Here is a 22,447-nt window from a genome sequence, read left to right as displayed (position 1 = left end):
TGAATCAACAGCCTCTTCCAAGAGTTTCCTTTCAATTAACTTTTACTTTCTCTCTTCTTCTAACCTATTCTGTATTTGTGAACTATTCCATTCCTTCCTATTCACTACTTTTTCTCTGTTAGTTACTGATGAATAATCTTACAGTCCATTCTCCTCCTTTAAGAAACCCTGTCCTATAACCTCTTGTCTCATCTTTGAATTCTTCATTTTCATATTTTGCATGCATGTCCTCATCCGGTGGCTTCTTTTTTTCGTCCTTCCTTTACATCTTTCTTTATTGACTAATGGTTCATTAATTCTCTAACATCCCTTCTTTCCTGGCAGTTGGATTCAGTCATACTATTATCTGCCATCCGTCCTACATATTCCTATTGTGTACTACTTTATCACCATCATCATCCCTCAAAAAGGTCTCCTAGTCTGAATGTTGCTGTTAACTTATGGTCCATGTCTCACCTCCTCCTCACTCACATTATTGTCAAATTCATCTTCCAATTCTCTATCACACTTCCCCATATTTGAAACATTATCACTATTACTCTTCTCAGCATTATCTACCTCCATTAACCCTGAATTACTTCTCTTATTCTTTCTTTTCTCTTGCTTCTCATGCAGCTTTCCAAAATTCCATTAAATTTTCATAACTCACAATTTCCCACCCCATTCTGCAAAATTATCACCCTGGCAAATTTTCCTTCATTGTCCACAATATTGAGTACCCTATGAGCCTCCAGCTCCCTCATATTTCTGCTTTCCACATTATCACACCCAACTGTCCTTAGTTTTCTTCACACTGCATTGAATTTCTCAATCTATGTTTACTAGCATTTTCCCATGCATACCGATACATATTATTTCGCAATCTCTCTCCCCTTGTGATCAGAATACAAGGTTTAGCCCATATATCTAAGTAAACCCTACCATATCCTTGGTTTCCATGGTACGAAGAAGGTCTTCTCTTTGTTTCTGCATTGGGGCAACCCCTTACTGAGGCAGCTGGCCATTTTCCAAAAATGTGTTACCATTTTCATAGTACCCAATCCTACCTCTTCCTGTAGTACCATGACCACAATAGATCATCATAGTTTGCATCCCGCACAGGATAGAGTAGCATGGAGAGCTGCATCAAACCAGTCTCAGGACTGAAGACCACAACAACAACATTCATAAATGGATTGACCATTTCTTGATATTTAACCCTCTGTGGAGCTCAACATCATATGTTCTGTGCCAGCCATCAACTTAACTCATATGGCTCAATAAATTGCTCTATGTTGCGGCAATGCTCAAATGTTTCTGCATTTGCTTAAGGAGCTTCTTAGACAGATCGAGGTCTTCTAGTATCCTACACAATCTTTCACAATATTCCTTCATGGAATATCTGAAGTTACTCCCACACTCAGGAACATTTCTAAATTCTATTGATTCTCTCTTGTTCTTGGACCAGTACTTGGATCTAAATGTTATCATGAGTTCACCAAATTTATTGCATCCCTCTGGCACCTTGATTGCATATTCTTGGGTCTCTCCTGCCAGACAATGTTCCACTAGTCTTATCTTTTTAATTTTGGAGCACCCTCCTGCCAATGACCAGTCAAATTCTTCTATAGATATCACAGGTTGAACATCCCCTTTTGGATCAAGTTCTTTGTCGTACCTAGTATGCTACTGAAGTTAATCTGGTCACCTTTCCTGTTTACTTTATTTTTGAAATTAGTGAATATTCCACTGATCTTGTCTGCATCAGCCTTAATTTGTTTAATTTCACCTATGTTTTTCTTTACTACTTCTAACACATTATTCTCTTGATTCTCTATCCTTTTCTCTACTTCTGTCATTTGATTTTTGTTTCCTTAATCTCTTTCATGATAGCTTCATTCTCTGTAGCCATTTTGGTATTCAGTGTTTCAGTTACTTCAGACCTGGTTCCCATTTCTTCTTGCACTGAATGCTGACTCACATCAACCTTTTTCAACTCTGTCTGAAAGATATTCATGTTTGACTTTATTTTTGTTTTCATTTCTGTTTTGAATGTGGCCATACTGGCATTCACCTCTGATCTGAATACACCCATTTGTGATTGCGAACTATTTATTTTTGTTTTGACATCACCTAATCTCATATTTATGGTTTCTAGTTTTGACCCTCGATATCCTGTATTCAAATCCGACTTGGAATTCACTGATCCTATTGTTGGTAGCAAGTGTTGACACGAAGCTGCCAGTCTTATATCTGCAATGACCAGAATATTGGCAGTCCTTGACTCCCCAATATTATGACTCCAACCACTTTCCATTAGGCAATCTTCCTTCCTCTTTATTTCACTCTGATCTATTTCTAATTTTTTCTTTCCTGCCTTCACTACCTGAGATTCTGGTCAAGGACTCTTGACTAATCAGTTATACAAGTCCTTTCACAGCTGCCATTTGTAATGTTAACAACTGCCTTGTGATTTTTCTACAAACGCACACTACCTAATTCAGTACATTAAAAGTCATTTACACCACTAACATGTCCACTAACCACATCCTTCAGAGTAGAAGTAAGTTTTGGAAACATAAGCTTATGGAATACACCCTCCTATACAATGCCCCTGACTTTTTTTGAGTCATCAGTCTTCTGACTGGTCTGATGTGGCCTGCCACAAACTCCTCTCCTGTGTCAACCTCTTCATCTCACACTAGCTCTTGCACCCATTATTTGCCAAATTATCTGCCCAATATTTTGGGAGGACACTACTCACCTGCACAGAAGTCAAACACAATATATACTGACACCAAGACGAATAACAATGGATTCAATGCAGTGCCAATTGCAAAAAGAGTAAAATACACAACAAAAATAATTTGAACAGGTTACGTATTATTACAACTGAAACTGCAGCAAAATTTAATCATTGACGGCAGAGGAACTGAATTTAAAATGTTTAGGGGTCAAATAACAAGACTGCGAAGTTCTGCATTAACATAATCTGAACTCTTCTTCAATTTGGTTACAACACTGGGTTCTTACTTATGTGATTTGGCACTGGCAGAAGCAGCAGGTAATATCACCAGTCTGTTAGCCTGTTAACCATTGTTATGGGATAAACTGCAGTCTCCAGAGCTGTGATTGTGAACAGGCCCTCGCTTATTCCAGCTGGTGGAGGCTCAAATAGTCTAGCACAGCTGGCCATTAATGTATGGCAAGAAAACACTGCATGGCCCTATCAGTTTTAGCAACCTGACATCTCCTGTGTTCCCCCTTCTGCCAATGTGTGACAATTGTTTCGTGCCCTGTCTTGGCCTGTTGAAATTCTACTGCCTCCCACCACTGTCATTAGATGGCATAAGATGGTTTAGGGGTGGCTCAAAGATGGAAAGAGCCACAATATTACATCATTACATGATACCACTACATATAGTTGCCCCCCCCCCCCCCCCTCCCCTGGGGCAGGAAAATCACAGTAGGAAACAAGAGACATCCACAGTCAAAGAGTGCAATGACCCAAGCATTGCTTGAACAACATGACATAATCAGCCTCAAAAATTGTCTAGTATGTTCTACATGAACAGCAAACCCATCTGTGCCATCAACAGACGTCATACTTTAAGGCCATGGTAGATTTTATTTCACATTTTAACTTTTCTACTTGCTTGCTATAACATTGTATAGACTTTCTCCAGTTTTTGAGATGAAGGCCTTTTACCAACAAAGTGCACTTCAAAACAGCCTTATTTGAGAATTAAATGAACCTCCATACCACACATTTCCATTAATTTCAGTACACCTTAAGTATCAATGTATGAAGTGTATCATTGACTGTGGTTCAATTGATCCCTTTTCCCAACCTATCAGATTGAAGGTACCTGATTTTCCTGTAAACAGTAGCTGCCCCTCCCCTCCTGATTCTTTAGAGCAGCAATCTCCCATAAATAAAGCAGCTTCAATGTCATATTACTTTAAAAATTAATTAAATGTTTGAGGTGTATGCAAGAGACAATTTTAAAAAGGTTTCAAATTATTTGTACAGTTTCTTGAAAGTTGCTACATGATCTCATTCTCAAATACTGGATAAATATAGTCTGAGTAATTTGTGGATTACGCTGCTACAAGACATACACAGGATTTCCAATCAAGGAGTCCCTGGTTTCAAAATTATGTATCTGGAAAACTAAAGTTAATAGACATGTGCAACAAACTCTACGCTTACTGTGAAACCTGTAAGAATTTTATGAAGTTACAAAATAATTTGAAAAGCTGCCAGCAGATGGAGTTGTGATCACAATATGTATTTCCTACAAATAGTGTGCTGCAGCTCAGAGCAATCAGTTCCACAGTTGAAACATGAAAGGTGATTTTTTCTGGTACCAGACTACCACAGATAAAAACACAAAACAAGGTGCAGTTTTCAAAACACGATTTAAAGTTCCAAAAACCATTTGCAAGTTCTTTGCCAAATTCCAACAGAGAGGCAGTGTGGCTGATGATCTAATGGGGAATGTTGGGCCCAGGCAAACTGTAGTTACTCCTAAAAATGTTGATACGGTCTCTGGAATTATTCAGTAAAATCCACAGAAATCTGTCTGAAGAGTTGCATCACAGACTGGTCTGAAGTGTTCCAGCACACTGAAAGCACTGAGACAGAGCTTACACATCCATTCAAAATCCAAAGGCACCAGGCCATACCTGTACAGGTTGTGCAACAGGGAACCAACTTTGTGAACCAGATTCTCATGACAATTGATAATGAAAGATTTGATGCTGGCTGGAGCTGGTTAACAGATGAAGCACACATCCACCTCAAAGGAGTCATGACTAAACAAAACTGGCAATTTTGGGGTTTCCAAATTCCCCATTTGTGTGAAGTGAAACCACTGTATCCTCCCAAAGTTATACATTGGGCTGCAGTGTTCAGCATATGAATTACTGGCCCTTTTCTCATGCAAAAAAAATCATCAGTGAATGTTACACTGCAGTTTTCAAACAACATTGGAGGATCGCCCAGGCTCCGAGTGGTTCATGCAAGATGAGGCCAGACCACATTGCACCGAAGTGTTTCGCTTTTTGGATGAAAACTTTGGGAATGGAGACATTGTGTCACATTATTGCAAATTTGCTGGTGTGGGGATGGATTGGTCTCCATACCTGCCGGATTTAACTCTTTGTGACTATTTTTATGGGGCACATTGAAAGACACTGTCTACTGGAACGATCCCATTACAATGGATGAGCTTGAATCGGTGACCTATGAATTGATGACACATTTCATTATTTCTTTGTACCACCACCATGCTGTGAGTGGTGGACATTGACAATATTGTGATGTGATTGCAAAGACTACTTGCAGTTGACGAGTTTAATTACACACACTAATAGTGTATGAGCCTCTATGGCATATGGTGCCATATGTTAGCAGCTTTTTGAACTATTATGAAAAATCTGTATAAAATTCTTACAGCTTTCTAACGAACATTTTATGCTATACTATATATCAATCTGAGTTTTCGAGATATTTAATTTTGAAATCAGGGTCTCCGGACACTTTGTACATAGTTTCTGACTTCAGTATTCATCTTATAGTATTCACCTTTAACATACGATTATACCTCTAAAGAGTAGAATATGACAAGATTTTAAATTTTTAAAATCAGTGAATAATTAGATGATATCTGAAAAATCAAATTTTTGTTTCCCCTGGAAGCTGTTAGAAGGCAACCTGCAATTTGGATTAGATGACTTTTTCAGCCTTTTAATAACACAGAGACTGGAGTTCTTAAAAGACATGCCACTGATCATTTGCGAAGAAACGTGGTTTGAAATGCAATGGCTTGCCAGCACATTTTGCACATCCCATACAAAATCAACACAACATTAAGGACTTGTCAAGACAATCTTCAGGTTTGAAATGTTAGCCTTTTTGTAGTGCTGATACATGAGAATACTTGTTTGTGATATCCCCTGTACAGATGGAAGACCTGGTATCACACTGGTACTCAACTGTCTGCAAGTGTGGTACCTGTTTCGTGTACAGCCAATCCATCTCTTCCTCACACCTGCAGCATATCTTAGTGTACAAGTGGCTTTGTGTAGTCCTCATATAACAATATAATGGTGTATTCATGGTATTACCTGCCTCCTCAATTATAAAGGTTGTGTTCTTAAATTATATTTTTCTATTCCAGGTTTCCATGAGCCTGACCCAACGGTATCCTGACACTACCTTCTTCAACAGTAATTTACAACACTGCTGCAGCAAATAATTTCCACCTTATTGTTCCATACACTCTTAAGATTTAAATTTTCTCCTTCTGTTTCATTATTGCATGATCTTTCTTCATCTCCCATGCCTGCCAGCCACAATATATATCTAAAAAAAATCTTGTCAGTGGTAGCAATGCATCTCAAAAGATGTAACATACCTGATCCAGGTTGGGTCCAAGTGTAGTCATCACAGTTCTCTTCAAGGATGGCCGGCTCATCTGGTGTGAGAGAGTGGCCAGTCCCATAGCGTGCACCAGTGGGACAGCCCTGATCTCCATCTCCACCCCATCCATCGCCCTCATCAATGGACAGCGATGATCCAGCAGAATCAGTTGAACAAGCACCAGAATTTGGACTGCAAAACAATATTTAATACACCCTAAAATTTAGTACATACATGTTAAACTGCTGTCTTAAAAAGAGCAGATAATGCTGATCCATGATTTATCCAAAACCAAATTAAGTCTTAAGTCTATCATGAATTTTTGTATGGCAATTCCTCCCAAGATGATGTAATTTACAAGAGTCTTTATTTTAGATTTCAGAAATCTCACTTTTTATGACTGTTTGAGAGAGTGTCTGGTAGCATTTACCTTACCTGAGTTGGTATAATGAGACGATGGGCATTTGTGAAAAGAGTTTTGTCTACAGGCATATGTATGCTGCTACCACATAGTATGATTCAATTCATATGATATCCATGCAAAATTTTCTATGGCTACAAATCCATGTATCAAAATAATGTATTGTGAAAACAAAACCTTTCCCGGTATATACATTGAATATTTTGTGGGAATGTGGCCAGATAGAATTGTCCTAATAAGTGAATACTTTGATAGGTAACCTTTTCTACAGACACTTAACGTAACACAACCTGCTTGAGGTTTACAATTTACCTCCAACTAGTATGTGTGTGTGTGTGTGTGTGTGTGTGTGTGTGTGTGTGTGGGTGTGGGGGTGTGGGTTGGCACATGCATGCACGCATGTGCCACTTACCAGTTCAATCTTGATAGATTCTCTTAGAATGGAGGTGACAATGTTTGTGATGTAGCACAGGAACATATTAAAACTTTTGTGGGACCAACAGCATTAACACTAGCAACATACATCTGCATCTACACTCCGCAAGCCACCTTATGGTGTGTGATGCAGGGTACTTTGTGTGCCATTATCACTTCCCTGCTTTCCTGCTCCACTAACAAATGGTGCATGTGATGAACTACAGTCAGTCAGCCTCCAGTGAGCTCGGATCTTTCTTATTTCACCTTCATGATCTTTTCGAGAGATATATGCACGATGATGCAATATATTAGTTAACTATTCTAGGACTGTACATACTAGGAATTTTGGCAGTATATCACTCTGCAGTGTGTAATGCATCTCTTGTGGTGCCTGCCACTAGAGCTGGACTAACATCACTGCAATATTTTGATGCTTACTAAACATACCTGTATTTGTGTTTTTCTGCTCCTCAACTACACAACAAAGCAAATGACATCACCTTAGTGAATATGAGAAACTGCTAAATAACATACAGGAGTTTGACAAAATAATGTGAACATCCTGTTAATGACACATTTTAACTGATGTTTATCTTCAGACACCTCCATAATTCACTGACACATTCATTTTCCTGGTGTTGGTCTACTGTTTTATTTGACCTGAAATTACTTCAAAAGTAAACTGTTGGTGCCTATTTAGTCTGGGCATTCACAGCAATGGTTATGCAGTATCTACAAGAGTTCATATGAAAAGTTTTATGGTAAACACAATGGTGGAAAAAAAGTAAAACTCACTGAGAGGCAATAGGGTATTAATGATGACTGTGAGGTAAAATGGTATTAAAGACACTGGTTGTTTATAATAAGACCACTGCCACAAAAGTTACTGTTGAAATAATATGTGTCTACGCAAGAAATCACTAGAAACACACTGTATCAACTAATAATGGTATTAAAACTGCAATGAAGTTTACCTCACAGGACTAGATCCAACAGGAGGAGAATGGGATATACCACGGCCATAAACAGAAGTGGGACGGTGACCATGGCCAGGCACCAGATGACCACCTCTGGAGGCTCCCAGAATTCCAGGCAGTGGTTGAGGGTGACCTTCACTGGTTGTACGGGCCCTCGAAGGCAAGCTGTCACACCTTTCACGTCCCTGGCCAGTTGAACCTATGACAAAATGTACAAATGAATATTAGTTGCTTGCCTTCTATGTCTTTTCTAATGTAAGCCAGTTTGTTCTCACAAAATCATTTTTAGCTGTAACAGAGCTAAACCATAAGATATAGAGGACAAATGTAGTGCAATTCTTCTACAAGCATTCTACATTTATCTAGTCAACTTGTACATCTAAAATGCAATTAAACTAATTGGTGGAAGATATACCACATGATGTGCAAGAGATGTAGTGCTTAACTGATATACATAGAATAGATTTAATAAATGCTATTTTCGCAATGAATGAACAATAAATTCTTCAGTGCTTTGTGCTGGTTTCGTGCAATTCACTGATGTCACGTTAAACTGCGATGTAATTGAAATATGGTGGTTCTCTGAAGTACCCATCCTGACTGCTAAAATCTTTTGTCATTTCTAGTATTGATCACATTATGCAATGTAATCATTTACTCTGTGATGCAAAGAGGTGTCAACTGTATGGTCGCTCTCCCATGGACCCATCAAGTAATATCTTCAGGAGGCAATTAACAAGGCAAAATAAGTGTGTGGAGTAAGCCAGAATGTAATGGCAAGCAAGGAAGAACTGCATACTATGATTCACTGAGGAACATTTGATCTATGTGGTACTTGGCTGTTACTCTCGTGCAACACTGCAATTACATGAAAAATCAATATTGGATGATAATTACCATTACAAAGACTGAATAATGTAGGTAGCCCAGATTCTGTTTCAAAAAACATCTCTATTCATAAAAAAGACATTGCCACTCATATACCTCTTATTTCATAAGGAAGGCAAAATGCATCTTTTTTATGCACACAAACAGATTCATACAAAGTTTTGCTTCAACTTTCAGTTATGCTGAGAACCAATCTACATCTACATAGATACACTGCAAGTCACTGTACGGTTTCTGGTGGAGGGTACGCTGTACCACTACTTGTCATTTCCCTTCCTGTTCCATTCGCAAACAGATCAACTGTCTGTACACCTCCATATGAAACCTATTTTCTCGTATCTCATCTTCGTGGTCTTTATGTGCGATGTATGTTGGTGACAGTAGAATCATTGAGCAGTCAGCTTCAAATGCCAGTTCTCTAAATTTTCTCAATAGTGCTTCTCGAAAAGAATGTTGCCTCCCTCCAGGGATTCCCATTTGAGTTCCCAAAGCATCTCCATAACACTTACATGTTGTTCGATTCTGCCGATAACAAATCTAGCAGCCTGCCTCTGAACTGTTTTGATATCTTTCTTCAATCTGACCTGGTGCAGATCCTAAACAATTGAGCAGTATTTAAGAATAGGTTGTACCAGTGTCCTACATGCGGTCTCCTTTACAGGTGAACCACTCTTTCCTAAAATTCTCTCAATAAACCAAAGTTTACCATTCGCTTTCCTTACCACAGTTCTCACATATTCGTTCCACCTCATATTGCTTTGTAATGTTATGCCCAGATATTCCAATGACTTGATTATATCCAGCAGGACACTAGTAACACTGTATCTGAACATTACAGTTTGTTCTTCCTACTCATCTGCATTAACTTACATTTTTCCACATTTAGGGCTACATGCCATTCATCACACCAACTGGAAATTTTATCTAATCACTCAACTTTGGTACCTTACCGTACACCACAGCACCATCAGCAAACAACTGCAGACTGCTGCCCACTCTACCCGCCAAATCATTTATTTATATAGAGACCAAGAGCTGTCCTAGCACACTTTCCTGGGGCAGTCCAGGGTTCTATTATTTAAGAAGTCTTCGAGCCACTCCCATATCTGTGAATTTATCCCATATGCTCATACCTTCATCAACAGCCTGCAATGTGTCACCGTGTCGACTGCTTTCCAGAAATCAAGAAATATGGATCTACCTGTTGCCCTTCATCCATAGTCCTCAGTATTTCATGTGAGAAAAGGGCAAGCTGAGTTTTGCACGAGCAATACTTTCTAAAACATTGCTGATTCGTGCACATAAGCTTCTTAGACTCAAGAAAGTTTATTATAATCGAAGTAAGAATATTTTCCAAGAATCCTGCAGTAAACCAATTGGATTAAACACTCATAAAGTAAATTAATGGAACCAACTAAGAGGCAACAAGAAGAAATATCAGTCCAAATCACTCAGAAATGCTTAACTTTCAATGTAATGTTGTGATAAATGAAAAATTTAAGCCAAACAGGGATTCGCAGCCAGATCTCGTGTTTATCACTAGCAGTCAACTTAATTGTTAATCTATGACAGCATGACTCCAGATCCAGCTCATATTTTCAGTCGCTGTTGTTTCCTACAATTACTTCAAACACAAGTTCTGAGTGAATTACACAGTGACAATGTTATATTAAATGAAGTAATTTCAATTCCAGTTTGGCCAGTTTTTTTGAAAGCTTAATTGAAATGCAAATGACACCTGAATTCAAAAATACTCTTTACATAAAGCAGACAAATCTAGTTTGACCATTGAATATGCAACAAACAATTTTGGAGTTCAGTTCTAATTAACTGAAAGCCAGAAATTCTTATAGGAAAGAGGTGGCAGTGGGTTAAAACTCTATCTCAGTCCAACTGGAAAAATAACATCATGGTTAAATGTCCCACAGATGACAAAGTCATTTAAGGTCATGCTGAATTGGAAGAGCACTGTCAGTGAAGGACAAGGAAATAGGCTTGAGTCCCTGTCTAGCATAGAATATCCAAATTCTGTGGAATTTATTACAGCTTTTCATGTGTCATAATGGATCTTCACTTATTATGCATGACTTTCCTTGACTGGTGATGTGATTTGGGAGAAGAAGACCATTGACAGCATATTTATCCTAGTGTATGATTTTCTCCTAGTGTATGATTTGCTAACTGAAAATAAGCATACTTAGTTTGATAGTTACTCAGCTAAGCATAGTAAACATACAATTTAATAAATTATGTGACACAAACACTGTCCATTACTTACCTTCATGCACCAAAATATTTAGTACTGCTAATAGAAACATATGAAAGTGAAAATTATACATTCCCACGTTTTGGAACTAACGCTAATATATGTAAGAGATAGGTCCGTCTCATCCTTGGGACTAAGTGACCTGATCTTTCTTTTTAACGTTTCCAAACTTATGCCCCCTCTCCTCTGCCAGCTAAGAAGCTATTAGTTTCAGAAGCTAGTGCGTGTATCACTTTTATATGTGTCTATTGGCAGTACTGATATTTCTCTTGAATCTCATTATTTATTAGTTTTCTTGACTGAATTTTCCTTTGATACAGTAACACAACTTGTCATTAGCAATTAAAGAGAATAACATCAAATGTTACTGTACACAGGCAGACTGGAAAATTTATGTCTCACTCATTTAAAGACTGCAGTAAGAGAGTTCCACAGCAGCACAGCACAGCCGGCACCAGGAAGAAAGGAAAGAAATAAGGCAACCTATATGTGTTAAGTTCTCTCACAGTGACAACAAATAAATACTGCATATAAAACTATAGCGCAGCCGCAGCCCCCGCCCCCCCCCCCCCTCCCCTCCCCTGTTGTAAAGCCAGATGAATAAAATGTCAAAACCTCTTCTCATACGCTTTCTTTCAATACACTTACACTGCAAATATTAGAAAATGCTGAAACCCTTTGGCACAGCTTTGGAAAATAGTGCGTCACTCAACCGTTCAATGAGGAATTCTATCTGACAAATAATACATTTAATAAGCGGAAATGCTAGTTCAACTCAAAATACATCACCAACTAGGAGAAAAAAGTTTTCTGAAATATATGAGCAGATACTTCTTAGATATAATTTACGTTATAAAAAGTAAGCTACATGACATTACAAACTATTGAAAATTCTGAGCCCTAAGCAAAATATACCATCGTCTACTGATATACATAGTTACAGATGCAAACCAAATTGTAACAGCAATGAAAATCTTACACATTAACACTTACTAGGAACCTGAAGTACGCCACAAGTACAAAGTTCTTATATTAATCTATCAGATTTATACTTACCTATAGCTAGTTTAAAGGATAAATTTCTTGTAACAATTAATATAATACATTATCAGTAGTCAATTAGTTTCACACTAACCTGTGTACATATGCTGTAGCTATGGCCTGAAATATCATTGCGGAAAGTTTAAAAGCAATTGCATTTGCATCTCTGCTGCTACTACTATCCATCAGATATTAAGGACAATCCCTGTGTCTTCCATATTCACAAAGCATGTTTGCATGTCAGTTCCTCAGGGTCACATTAAACCTTTACAATTCACATGTGAGCCATCTTGACTATTGCTGTATATTCACTTCAATCTAGGATGACAGCATGCCCAAGAGCATGAAAATTAATTTTGCACACAACTCTAAACAGTAGTAATATATTTTGTCATTCTGTAATTAAGTACGTCAAAGAATATCAAATAAGTGGATTATATGCAGCGCTCTGACTCACATCTCTGTTTATTTTTGATTTAAGCACTGATCTCCAAAACTAAGACTGGAAATGTGTGCTCAAATGTAAACCAACTGAAGATGGGCACAAGTTCAAAACCAATTGTATGTTAAATATAACCATCTTCTTCTGTGAGTGGTAGATGTTATTATTCTACACCCAATTAACGAACAGTGGAAAATCCAGGATGGAATGTAACAATATTATGAAAAGAAAAGTTGCTACTCACCATATACCAGAGATGCTGAGTTGCAGACAGGCACAGCAAAAAGATTGTCACAAATAAAGCTTTCAGCCATTAAGGCCTTCGTCAACAATAGACGACGATGACGACACACACACACACACACACACACACACACACACACAGATATACACACGCACCCAACTGCAGTCTCAGGCAACTGAAACCAGTTGTGTGTGCAAGTTGCATTGGCGCGTGCGTGCGTTCATGTGTGTGTGTGTGTGTGTGTGTGTGTGTGTGTGTGTGTGTTTTGCCTATTGCTGACATAGGCCTTAATGGTCAAAAGCATTGTCACAGTCTTTTTGTTGTGGCTATCTGCATCTCAGCTTGTCCGCTATATGGTGAGTAGCAACTTTCCTTTTCATAATATTGTTATAAAGGAACCGTCACGGAGTTCAACTGCATCCATTATGGATAAAACACTAAAATTTTGAAGAATGAACCTACTGATACTGCTGCCCAAGACAGGAATGTGAGGTACTGAATTCAAGCCTGAGGGCAAAGAGTAAAGCAGGCATTAGTATTTTCAGCATCAAGTACTGTGATTGAACGGAACAGCTAACCTAGTTTCCAAACACAATACACAAAACACATTCCAACAACATCTGCATTGTTTTGCAGGTATTTTCAAGAGCAATAAAGATTCACACCAGCCTTCAGGCTAGAGACAACACACAATGAGCTGACTGTACAGCCAGTTTTAAATTTGATGGTCAAGTGGGTCACATGACAAAAAATCCAACTTTTTGCAGGTTTAACCCTGGCTGACCTTAGGATATTTTATGGCATAAATAACTTCTTTCATCTTCGGTATAACTTTGTCTGTGTGAAAAATGTTGAGTTGCACCATGGTTCAAATTTTATATTAAACTGTGGATTTCCTCGTAACAAGCTTCATGTATCAGTTTACAGGTCAGAGGAATGTAATGACATATACCACCACCTTCAACAGGGCCATAACACTTGTGTTTAAATGAACCTCTAATCTGAGAGCAGCTTCTTTTGCTCCACCCATACAAACATTTATACATGAGTATGGATCAAATACAAATGAGCTTTTCTGAATTGCATACCCACTGGCCCATTGGACATCTGATGTGCTTGAGCTGAGAGAGAGAGAGAGAGAGAGAGAGAGAGAGAGAGAGAGAGAGAGAGAGAGAGAGAGAGAGAGACAGAAAAAGGCAAAGTAGTTAGAAATTTATTCGCCAGAATCAACCTTTCATTGTGCAATCAAGTGCACTGTTTTGAAATTTTCTATCAATAAAACAGTGTACTGTTCAAGAACTCCAACCCTGGAACCTTACATTGTCTTTAATTGTCAACACAATTAATGACAGAGCTACCTAGGAAAGATTCAGGACCCATTCTCACAGCTTCCCTTCTGCCAGTATCTCTTTCCTATCTTCTAAACTTTACAGAAGTTCTCCTGCACATCTTTCTGCCTTCCCAAGACAAAGGACTGTGTGAAGTACTAGCTTAGCCACAGTATTAACTTTTGTACAGGGAACACAATGTTATGCCTGACAAATTTTAATTATTGTTATAATTCTATGCTGCCTCCTCCAACCAATTATGACTCACCTAACTGCTGTTGTCCTCCTTGTCCTCACTTCTTAATTGCAGTGGCAATCAATAGCCTCATAATGAAAGAAGATAGTGCACTGACAAATATTTGGAGCAAAGTAAAAGAGAAAACCATAGACACCTTTCTTAAGTGTCTTTAAATTTTTCCCGAGGAGCTTGCAGCAAATGATATTAATACGTACCGATTCTTGGGGCTGTGATGCCTGCCCCCGATCGCCGACCACCTCTGGGGGTGGGGGTGGGGGCAGGGGCAGAGGGTGCAGGGCTCACACCAGTGTCGTCACTCAGTGGAAATGAGTATGTGCGCTGATGGTTCACAGGCGTCGCAGGACTTACACACATTGCTGCAACACACTTCCTCTCAGGTTTGGTTTGCTATTCCACCACCAAGAACTCACCATAACAACCAGCTGGACTGGTGGACTAAGTTAATGGAGGTTGAAGGGAGATGGAAGAAAGTACATAATTATCCACAGGAAGTGCAACTGTCCTTCTAATAGATGCACGTCACTTGCAAATAGTAAGGAAGTACGTTATGTCAACTATGGTGATAAAAAGAGAATCTCATCAATAAGAAATGTCTCACTTTCAAAAGCACAAGTACATTAATTATTTTCCTTGTTGTTATTGTTTGTTTTTTAATTCTGCACAAATAAAGAGTTAACACAAAACTGAATAGCAGTAAATATGTTAACACTTACACGGCACCTAAGGTCATTCTGACACATTTCAAATACATGGTCCAGTAGAACTGTAACACAGATCATCATCATCATGTTATTTATGAATGACTTTGTAATTATTATTTTTATTTTTCAGTACAGACTATTTCCACTGCAAAGTATGGCTGCAGATGATGCTCATTAATTTGTCTGTAAATTGAGTATTTTTGTATTTATGCTGTGTGAAACTGAATGGATTAAAGTGCCTTCAACACAAAAGACATGACAAAAATCCACAGGAATTAAGTTGTGTTATAAGTCATGACAGCAAACCCAACTGCATAGACTAAGAAGTCATGCTGGTAAAACAAATAAAAGTAATAAGAGAGTATGCACATTATGAGTTTTATCTTTATTGTCACCAAATGTATATCCCCTATATTGTGCTGTCGTTGTGCACTTAAAATTATTTATTGTGGTTACATTTGTACACTACTGGCCATTAAAATTGCTACACCAAGAAGAAATGCAGATGATACACGGGTATTCATTGGACAAATATATTATACTAGAACTGACATGTGATTACAAAAGGCTCTGCGCACTATGGGAGACATGTGATTACATTTTCACACAATTTGGGTACGTAGATCCTGAGAAATCAGTACCCAGAACAACAACCTCTGGCCATAATAACGGCCTTGATACGCCTGGGCATTAACTCAAACAGAGCTTGGATGGTGTGTACAGGTACAGCTGCCATGCAGCTTCAACACGATACCACAGTTAATCAAGAGTAGTGACTGGCGCATTGTGATGAGTCAGTTGCTCGGCCACCATTGACCAGACGTTTTCAGTTGGTGAGATATCTGGAGAATGTGCTGGCAGCAGTCGAACATTTTCTGTATCCAGAAAGGCCCGTACAGGACCTGCCACGTGTGGTCGTGCATCATCCTGCTGAAACGTATGGTTTCGCAGGGATCGAGTGAAGGGTAGAGCCACGGGTCATAACACATCTGAAATGTAACGTCCACTGTTCAAAGTGCCATCAATGCGAACAACAGGTGACCAAGACTTGTAACCAAGGGCACCCCATACCATCACGCCAGGTGATACGCCAGTATGGGACGAATACATGCTTCCAATGTGCATTCACTGCGATGTCGCCAAACATGGATGCAACCATCATGATGCAGTAAACAGAACTTGGATTCATCCGAAAAAATGACATTTTGCCATTTGTGCACCCAGGTTCGTCATTGACTACACCATCGCAGGCGCTCCTGTCAGTGATGCAGCGTCAAGGGTAACCACAGCCATGGTGTCCGAGCTGATAGTCCATGCTGCTGCAAACGTCGTCGAACTGTTTGTGCAGATGGTTGTTGTCTTGCAAACGTCCCCATCTGCTGACTCAGGGATCGAGACGTGGCTGCACGATCCGTTACAGCCATGCGGATAAGATGTCTGTCATCTCAACTGCTAGTGATACGAGGCCGTTGGGATCCAGCACGGCGTTCCGTATTACCCTCCTGAACCCACCAATTCCATATTCTGCAAACAGTCATTGGATCTCGACCAACGCAAGCAGCAATATTGCGATACGATAAACCGTAATCGCGATAGGCTACAATCCGGCCTTTATCAAAGTCAGAAACGTGATGGTACGTATTTCTCCTCCTTACACGAGGCATCACAACAACATTTCACCAGGCAATGCTGGTCAACTGCTGTTTGTGTATGGGAAATCAATTGGAAACTTTCCTCATGTCAGCACGTTGTAGGTATCGCCACCGGCGCCAACCTTGTGTGAATGTTCTGAAAAGCTAATCATTTGCATATCACAGCATCTTCTTCCTGTCGGTTAAATTTCGCATCTGTAGTACGTCATCATCGTGGTGTAGCAATTTTAATGGCCAGTAGTGTATTAATAAACATTGTTGAGTTAGAAACTAGGCCTACAGTAGTATAAATCTGCCCTATTAGGAGTTCAGATAATGTGCCTTATGGCAGCATATACGAAAAATTGGGGCTCTGCAGTTAGTGCTACAAAGAGAAAAAGTTTCCGTTATCACAAAACCATAATGTTTGTGAATATATTATTGGTTTCAGATTCAATCTGTGGACTGCTGAATAACTTTTTTCTGGCAATAGTTTGGTGACTGAAACAACATAAGTTGCACCATGGTTCACAACCCTATTAAACTGTTTGTCATCTAGAACAGGCTGGGCGAGACGCTACTGTGCTGCTTGTCGAGTATCTTCCATACTGTGTCAATGTTATGTTGCTGCCCTCTATTTTCAAGCAGCTGACTGCTGCACAAGCAGTACAGTCCCATTTATTGCCATTATCAATGTGTTCCAGTTCTGTTACTATACGCATTGTTGTTTCAAGTCTGGTTGGCACAGCTGTATAATGTGACGGTTCTGCATCCGTAGTGGGCTTTATCAACTAATTGTTTTTTCATTTTGAAGTTTGAACAATCTACACTACATCCATTTATTGTTACCATTTATCTTCAATCAGTTTTCACTGTGGTACGAACTTATGAGATGGTAGTGTTCATACCACTAGGTAGCTCCTTTATTTAAGCATGCTTTTCACCCATAAAGAAAACTGTATAATGACAAAATTAACAATTATTGGTTTCCCATTCCATCAATTACTGTTTTCAATACGACTGAGAAATTTAGTAGACAGTTGATGACTCAGGTGGATGACATACAGGTCATCTTACTGTTAAGTGAAGTTATTGTGAAAATATTTACCACCGTAAGGGGTGCTACTCACATAACATAAGCAGATGTGTGTGCCACTACACATTTAATGCTAAGCAAAAAACCTTCTAAACCCTGTACAGTGTGTTAACTGTAAGACGGCAGAGTTGTGAGGGGAGTGCAGGGAGAGGAGGAAGCAAGCATTGGCTGGCGAGGGGAGAGGAGCCGTTGGAGGAGGGGGGGGGGGGGGGGGGGGGGGTGACAAGGCACGCCTACCAGTTGCAGTGATGGCACTACAAATTGCGCGTCATGCTTACACGAAAGCAGAAAGAAGTAAACCTCGCTTTAAATGTTGTTTGTAAACGAAACTGAAGCGTCATGTGCATTAGAATCTAAATATATAAAAATGAATATATGTATGTTTGTCTACTATGTGCTCACAAACCATTCATCCGATTGCAATGAAACTTTGGTGATTGTTCTCCGAATGCCCGAAAAGAGAAATGGACAATGTTTCAACAGTTAGGTCACTGTAGCATGTGTAGCTCAATTGATTAGATAAAGGCTTGTCATGCAGCGGACTAGAGTTCGATTCCCACTGCTCACATTTTTTTTTCCCCATTTTATTTCATTCCCCACAATGTTAAACTATTAATTATAAAATTTAAATATACTTAAACAAGTCATATAGCATAACGTAACTGTCAATCTCTATATATAAAAATCAATGTATGTATGTCTGTCCTCTGTGTGTTCCCAAACCATTCATCCGATTGCGATGAAATACACTCCCCACAAAATAATGAAAGGAAAAAAAGTTGTCGCTTACTACATTTTCTCAGTACATACCATAAATCTGCCGCAGTAGGCATGATGTTTTAATGAATTATTTCGTTACTATTAACTCTAATCGCAACATATTTCACATACAGTATCCACATATATCAGTAAATGCGCCAGCAAATTTATGTCTCTTTACGACATATAATTCAGGAGATATGACGTGGTAAACATCGAGATGCGTGAAAAAGTGCCACGTCAGGCATGACGTTTTGTTCTATTATTTCTTCACTACTAACACTATTCGCAACACGTTTCGCAAACGTGTTAAAAAAGTATATAAAACCATGGGCGTATTCCTAAAAAATGTTGTGCCAAAATTTTAAATCAATCGGTCAACAACTTTCCGAGATTTCTTCTGTTGCGAAGCACGGGCGTACAGCTAGTGTTTAATAAATATCTTAACTGCAGCAATGAAGTACGCTTATCGCAAAGAATGGAAACAGTCTGAAATAGAAATAAAATTTACAATGCAATGAATGGCACATTGTTTTTTGTATTTATTCGATATGTCATACTTTCGTAAAACCATTTAAAGCCATGTGGTCCACCGCTTTCACTGTCACTATGTTCCGTTTCTGTGTTTGATTAAAATAGAACAGAAATACAATTTACAACAAACTAATAGGAGATTGTTTTTGTTATTTATTCAAGCTGTGATCTTTTGTAAAAACATTTCCCGCCACGTGATCAATCGCTTTCACTGTCACTGTCTTCCATTTGTGTGTCTGAGTCTTCCTCACTTACATCTGATGTGGCTGTGTTAATGATAATTTCGTCCACAGCAATTTCGACGACACCATCACGTTCCCAATATTCTTCTTCTGTTTCTTTAACTTTCTTGCAATATCCTTTCCAATCATTGGCATTAACCGACTGGAAAGCTGCGTCCACAAGATTCAGCATGTTTGTGGCAGCCAAGTCCCCTAATATGTTGTGCTCCCTAACATGCCTTTTTATCTTTGCCCATGCCAATTCTATTGCATTTAAGTCGCAGTTGTAAGGTGGCGAGCGAACGACCTGGTGGCCTTTGCTTTCAGCCAACAGGTTTACAGCAAAAGACTTCTCAGCTGGCTTATTCGCTCGTACTTTTGCATACAGCTCATCCTTCCTCATACTCTCATCACGGGATATTTCTGCGTTGCAGCCACTCCAGCATTTGCACTTTTGTGTCAAACTTCGTTGGAGTTCTCTCTGTTTGCCTGTTATTGTAAGGAGCGTTATCTATAACTATCACTGAATTAGGCAGGAGATTTGGCAGTACCTTCTCTCCGCACCACTTCTCAAAGTTTGCCAAATTCACCTGACCATGATAATCGCCCTTTGTCGACTTTGCCCAGAACATAAAGTTGGCCTTCCTTGACGAACCCATTCTTGGATCCGACACTTGCAACTATCAGTGTTCTCGATGAGCTCCCGCATGCAGTGACACCAACGACACTCTCTTCACGTAAGTCACCCTTCCTCTGCCAATATTTATTAAATGTTAAGTTATTATCGATCCACGATTCATCGAGATAAGATATTTCTCTGCCTGCTTCCCTGAAGGTCTTCATATCAACAATGAAACGAGATCGCCAGTGCACAATGTCTGGATGTTCTAACAACACATTCCTCTTGTTTTCCACCTTAAGCCATATGAATCCCATAGACAAAAGCACTTTTCTCAGCGAGACAATACTCCACTTCCAGCCTATTTTGTCGTGCACAACTGGAAGCAGTGTTCGCAGGCTTGGCACAATCTTCCGCACTGAATAAAATTCCGCTATCGTGTCGCAAATGACACGCTGGTTGAAATCATCGATCATTACTTCGATTTCACCACTTCTTTTCCTAAGTTAAAAGAGAGAGAAAGATTTATAAGAAAATGCCTTCTGCACTGCATGTATTTTTTTAAAATTTGGAAATGTACTGTAATATGAATGTGTTTCGAAATAATACAGTAACCAGTGGTGTTTCCATACAAAGCAATACGGTAGCAAGGAAAAATGAAATATAAGGTAATTCAGACGAAATAGGGGGCTCCTTCAAAGTGATCACGAACAAAATATCTGAAATGGAAACTCACCTTTTCTTGCCAGGCGTTTGTGGTGATACGCCAGGATGATTCTTGGAAAACTGTTTGAATCTTCCAATGCTAAGCATGCTTTGTCCTGTGTATGTAGCAACTCTCACTGATGATTTGTAATTGGGGTGAAGCAATTTTTTCTGCTCCCTTTCCCTTTCACAGCATTCAATCACACGCAATATAATTTTGCAAGCATCGCTACGTAATACTGGTTTCCTTCTAGCCGTAGGCCTACTGGTAGGGGTTGTTGGCGACTCCCGAGATGGGCCAGCAACTGCCTCTTCACTCATTTTGATAATGTTTAGCACAACTGCACAATAAAAACACGCAGAACAGTACAGCGCAAAACAATAACGAAGCAGACGATAATGGCTACCTTGTACAACACAGTCAGCTACGTAATGTTGGCAGCAGTCGAAACTGCGTGCCTACCGAAGCCTCCCGACGTTTACCGACTTCTACCAATTCAGGACTAGGGAGAGGTCTGCCATCTAGAAGATTACACACTGTAAGCAGTTTAGAGTGGATTTCAAAAAATTCTCACAGCTTAACTAAAATTTTATAATTTTCGCAAGCTTCCTGTCAGGCAGTCTCTTGGTATGTGAGCATGTCATGTGACATAAAGGTCAGTCAAAAAATAATACTCTGTCAATTGCAGGTCAGTAATGGTAAGTTCTGGGAAAATGAAACTGTATAAGTATTGGTTCTTTGGCACCTAACCTTCCTCCCTTCCTTTCTGGCACCCTTTCTCCAGCCCCTGCCAGGACGGGACTTCTCCAATTTCACGGAGAACCAACCATATCCATATATAGGTCATTATTAAAAAATGTCAATTTCTGTCGTGGAAACAGGGATGGTTTACTGAGCATTGAATCAAGTACCTCATATATTGGGTGACGCAACCACAGCCTCAAACAACAGATTTTCATTTCCCTTGTGTTTACCATTGCTGGATTACAGTGGATTATACACTGCTTTTTGACTGATCTTCATAATTGCTTAGTGTTTTAATGCAGTACTAGGAATACCGGTTATGTGGTAGTGTTACAAAATACATTAATAATTTGTAATTGTATGTGGCTTTTCAATGTTTTTACAATCTAATGTATAAGACACGGATAACAGGTGATGTCGAAACTCAAATGTACCTCGGCAAGAAAGTGGTGGTCACCACTTTCCTAATGAAATCTGTGTTGTTTCAATTTCAAACAGCGGCATAACTCATTTCTAAGTTTTGTAATCTTTTTCTACTGATCCTCCAAGTGACTGACAGCAAATGTTACAATTATGAAGACACGTCATTAACCAAGGACATATAAATTAAAACATGTAACTATGAACTTGGTTGTAAAAACAGCAACACCCAGAACTGTTGCTGTTTACGGTGTATTCTTCCATTATGAAGTGTACAGGAATTTGGATGAAATGTTGGATCTTGTAGGAAAATGGAAACCACCAGCC

General features: G+C 39.1%; 1 protein-coding gene across 1 annotated transcript in view; it reads right to left on the bottom strand.

Moving 5' to 3' along the window:
- Positions 1-22,447, bottom strand: part of LOC126458111 (mucin-17) — a 211,722-nt gene that overhangs the window by 105,396 nt on the left and 83,879 nt on the right. Inside the window, exons 10-12 of the mRNA XM_050094940.1 lie at positions 14,884-15,045; positions 8,219-8,420; positions 6,402-6,598 (exon numbers count right to left, since the gene is read on the bottom strand). Of these exons, the coding sequence (XP_049950897.1) occupies positions 6,402-6,598; positions 8,219-8,420; positions 14,884-15,045 (561 nt within the window). The remainder of the gene's footprint in view (positions 1-6,401; positions 6,599-8,218; positions 8,421-14,883; positions 15,046-22,447) is intronic.

Source organism: Schistocerca serialis, chromosome 2 (genome assembly GCF_023864345.2).
Source record: "Schistocerca serialis cubense isolate TAMUIC-IGC-003099 chromosome 2, iqSchSeri2.2, whole genome shotgun sequence".
NCBI classification, from domain to species: domain Eukaryota; kingdom Metazoa; phylum Arthropoda; class Insecta; order Orthoptera; family Acrididae; genus Schistocerca; species Schistocerca serialis.
The sequence above is the reverse complement of the archived record's forward strand: the minus strand, read 5'-3'. Positions and strand labels throughout refer to the sequence as shown.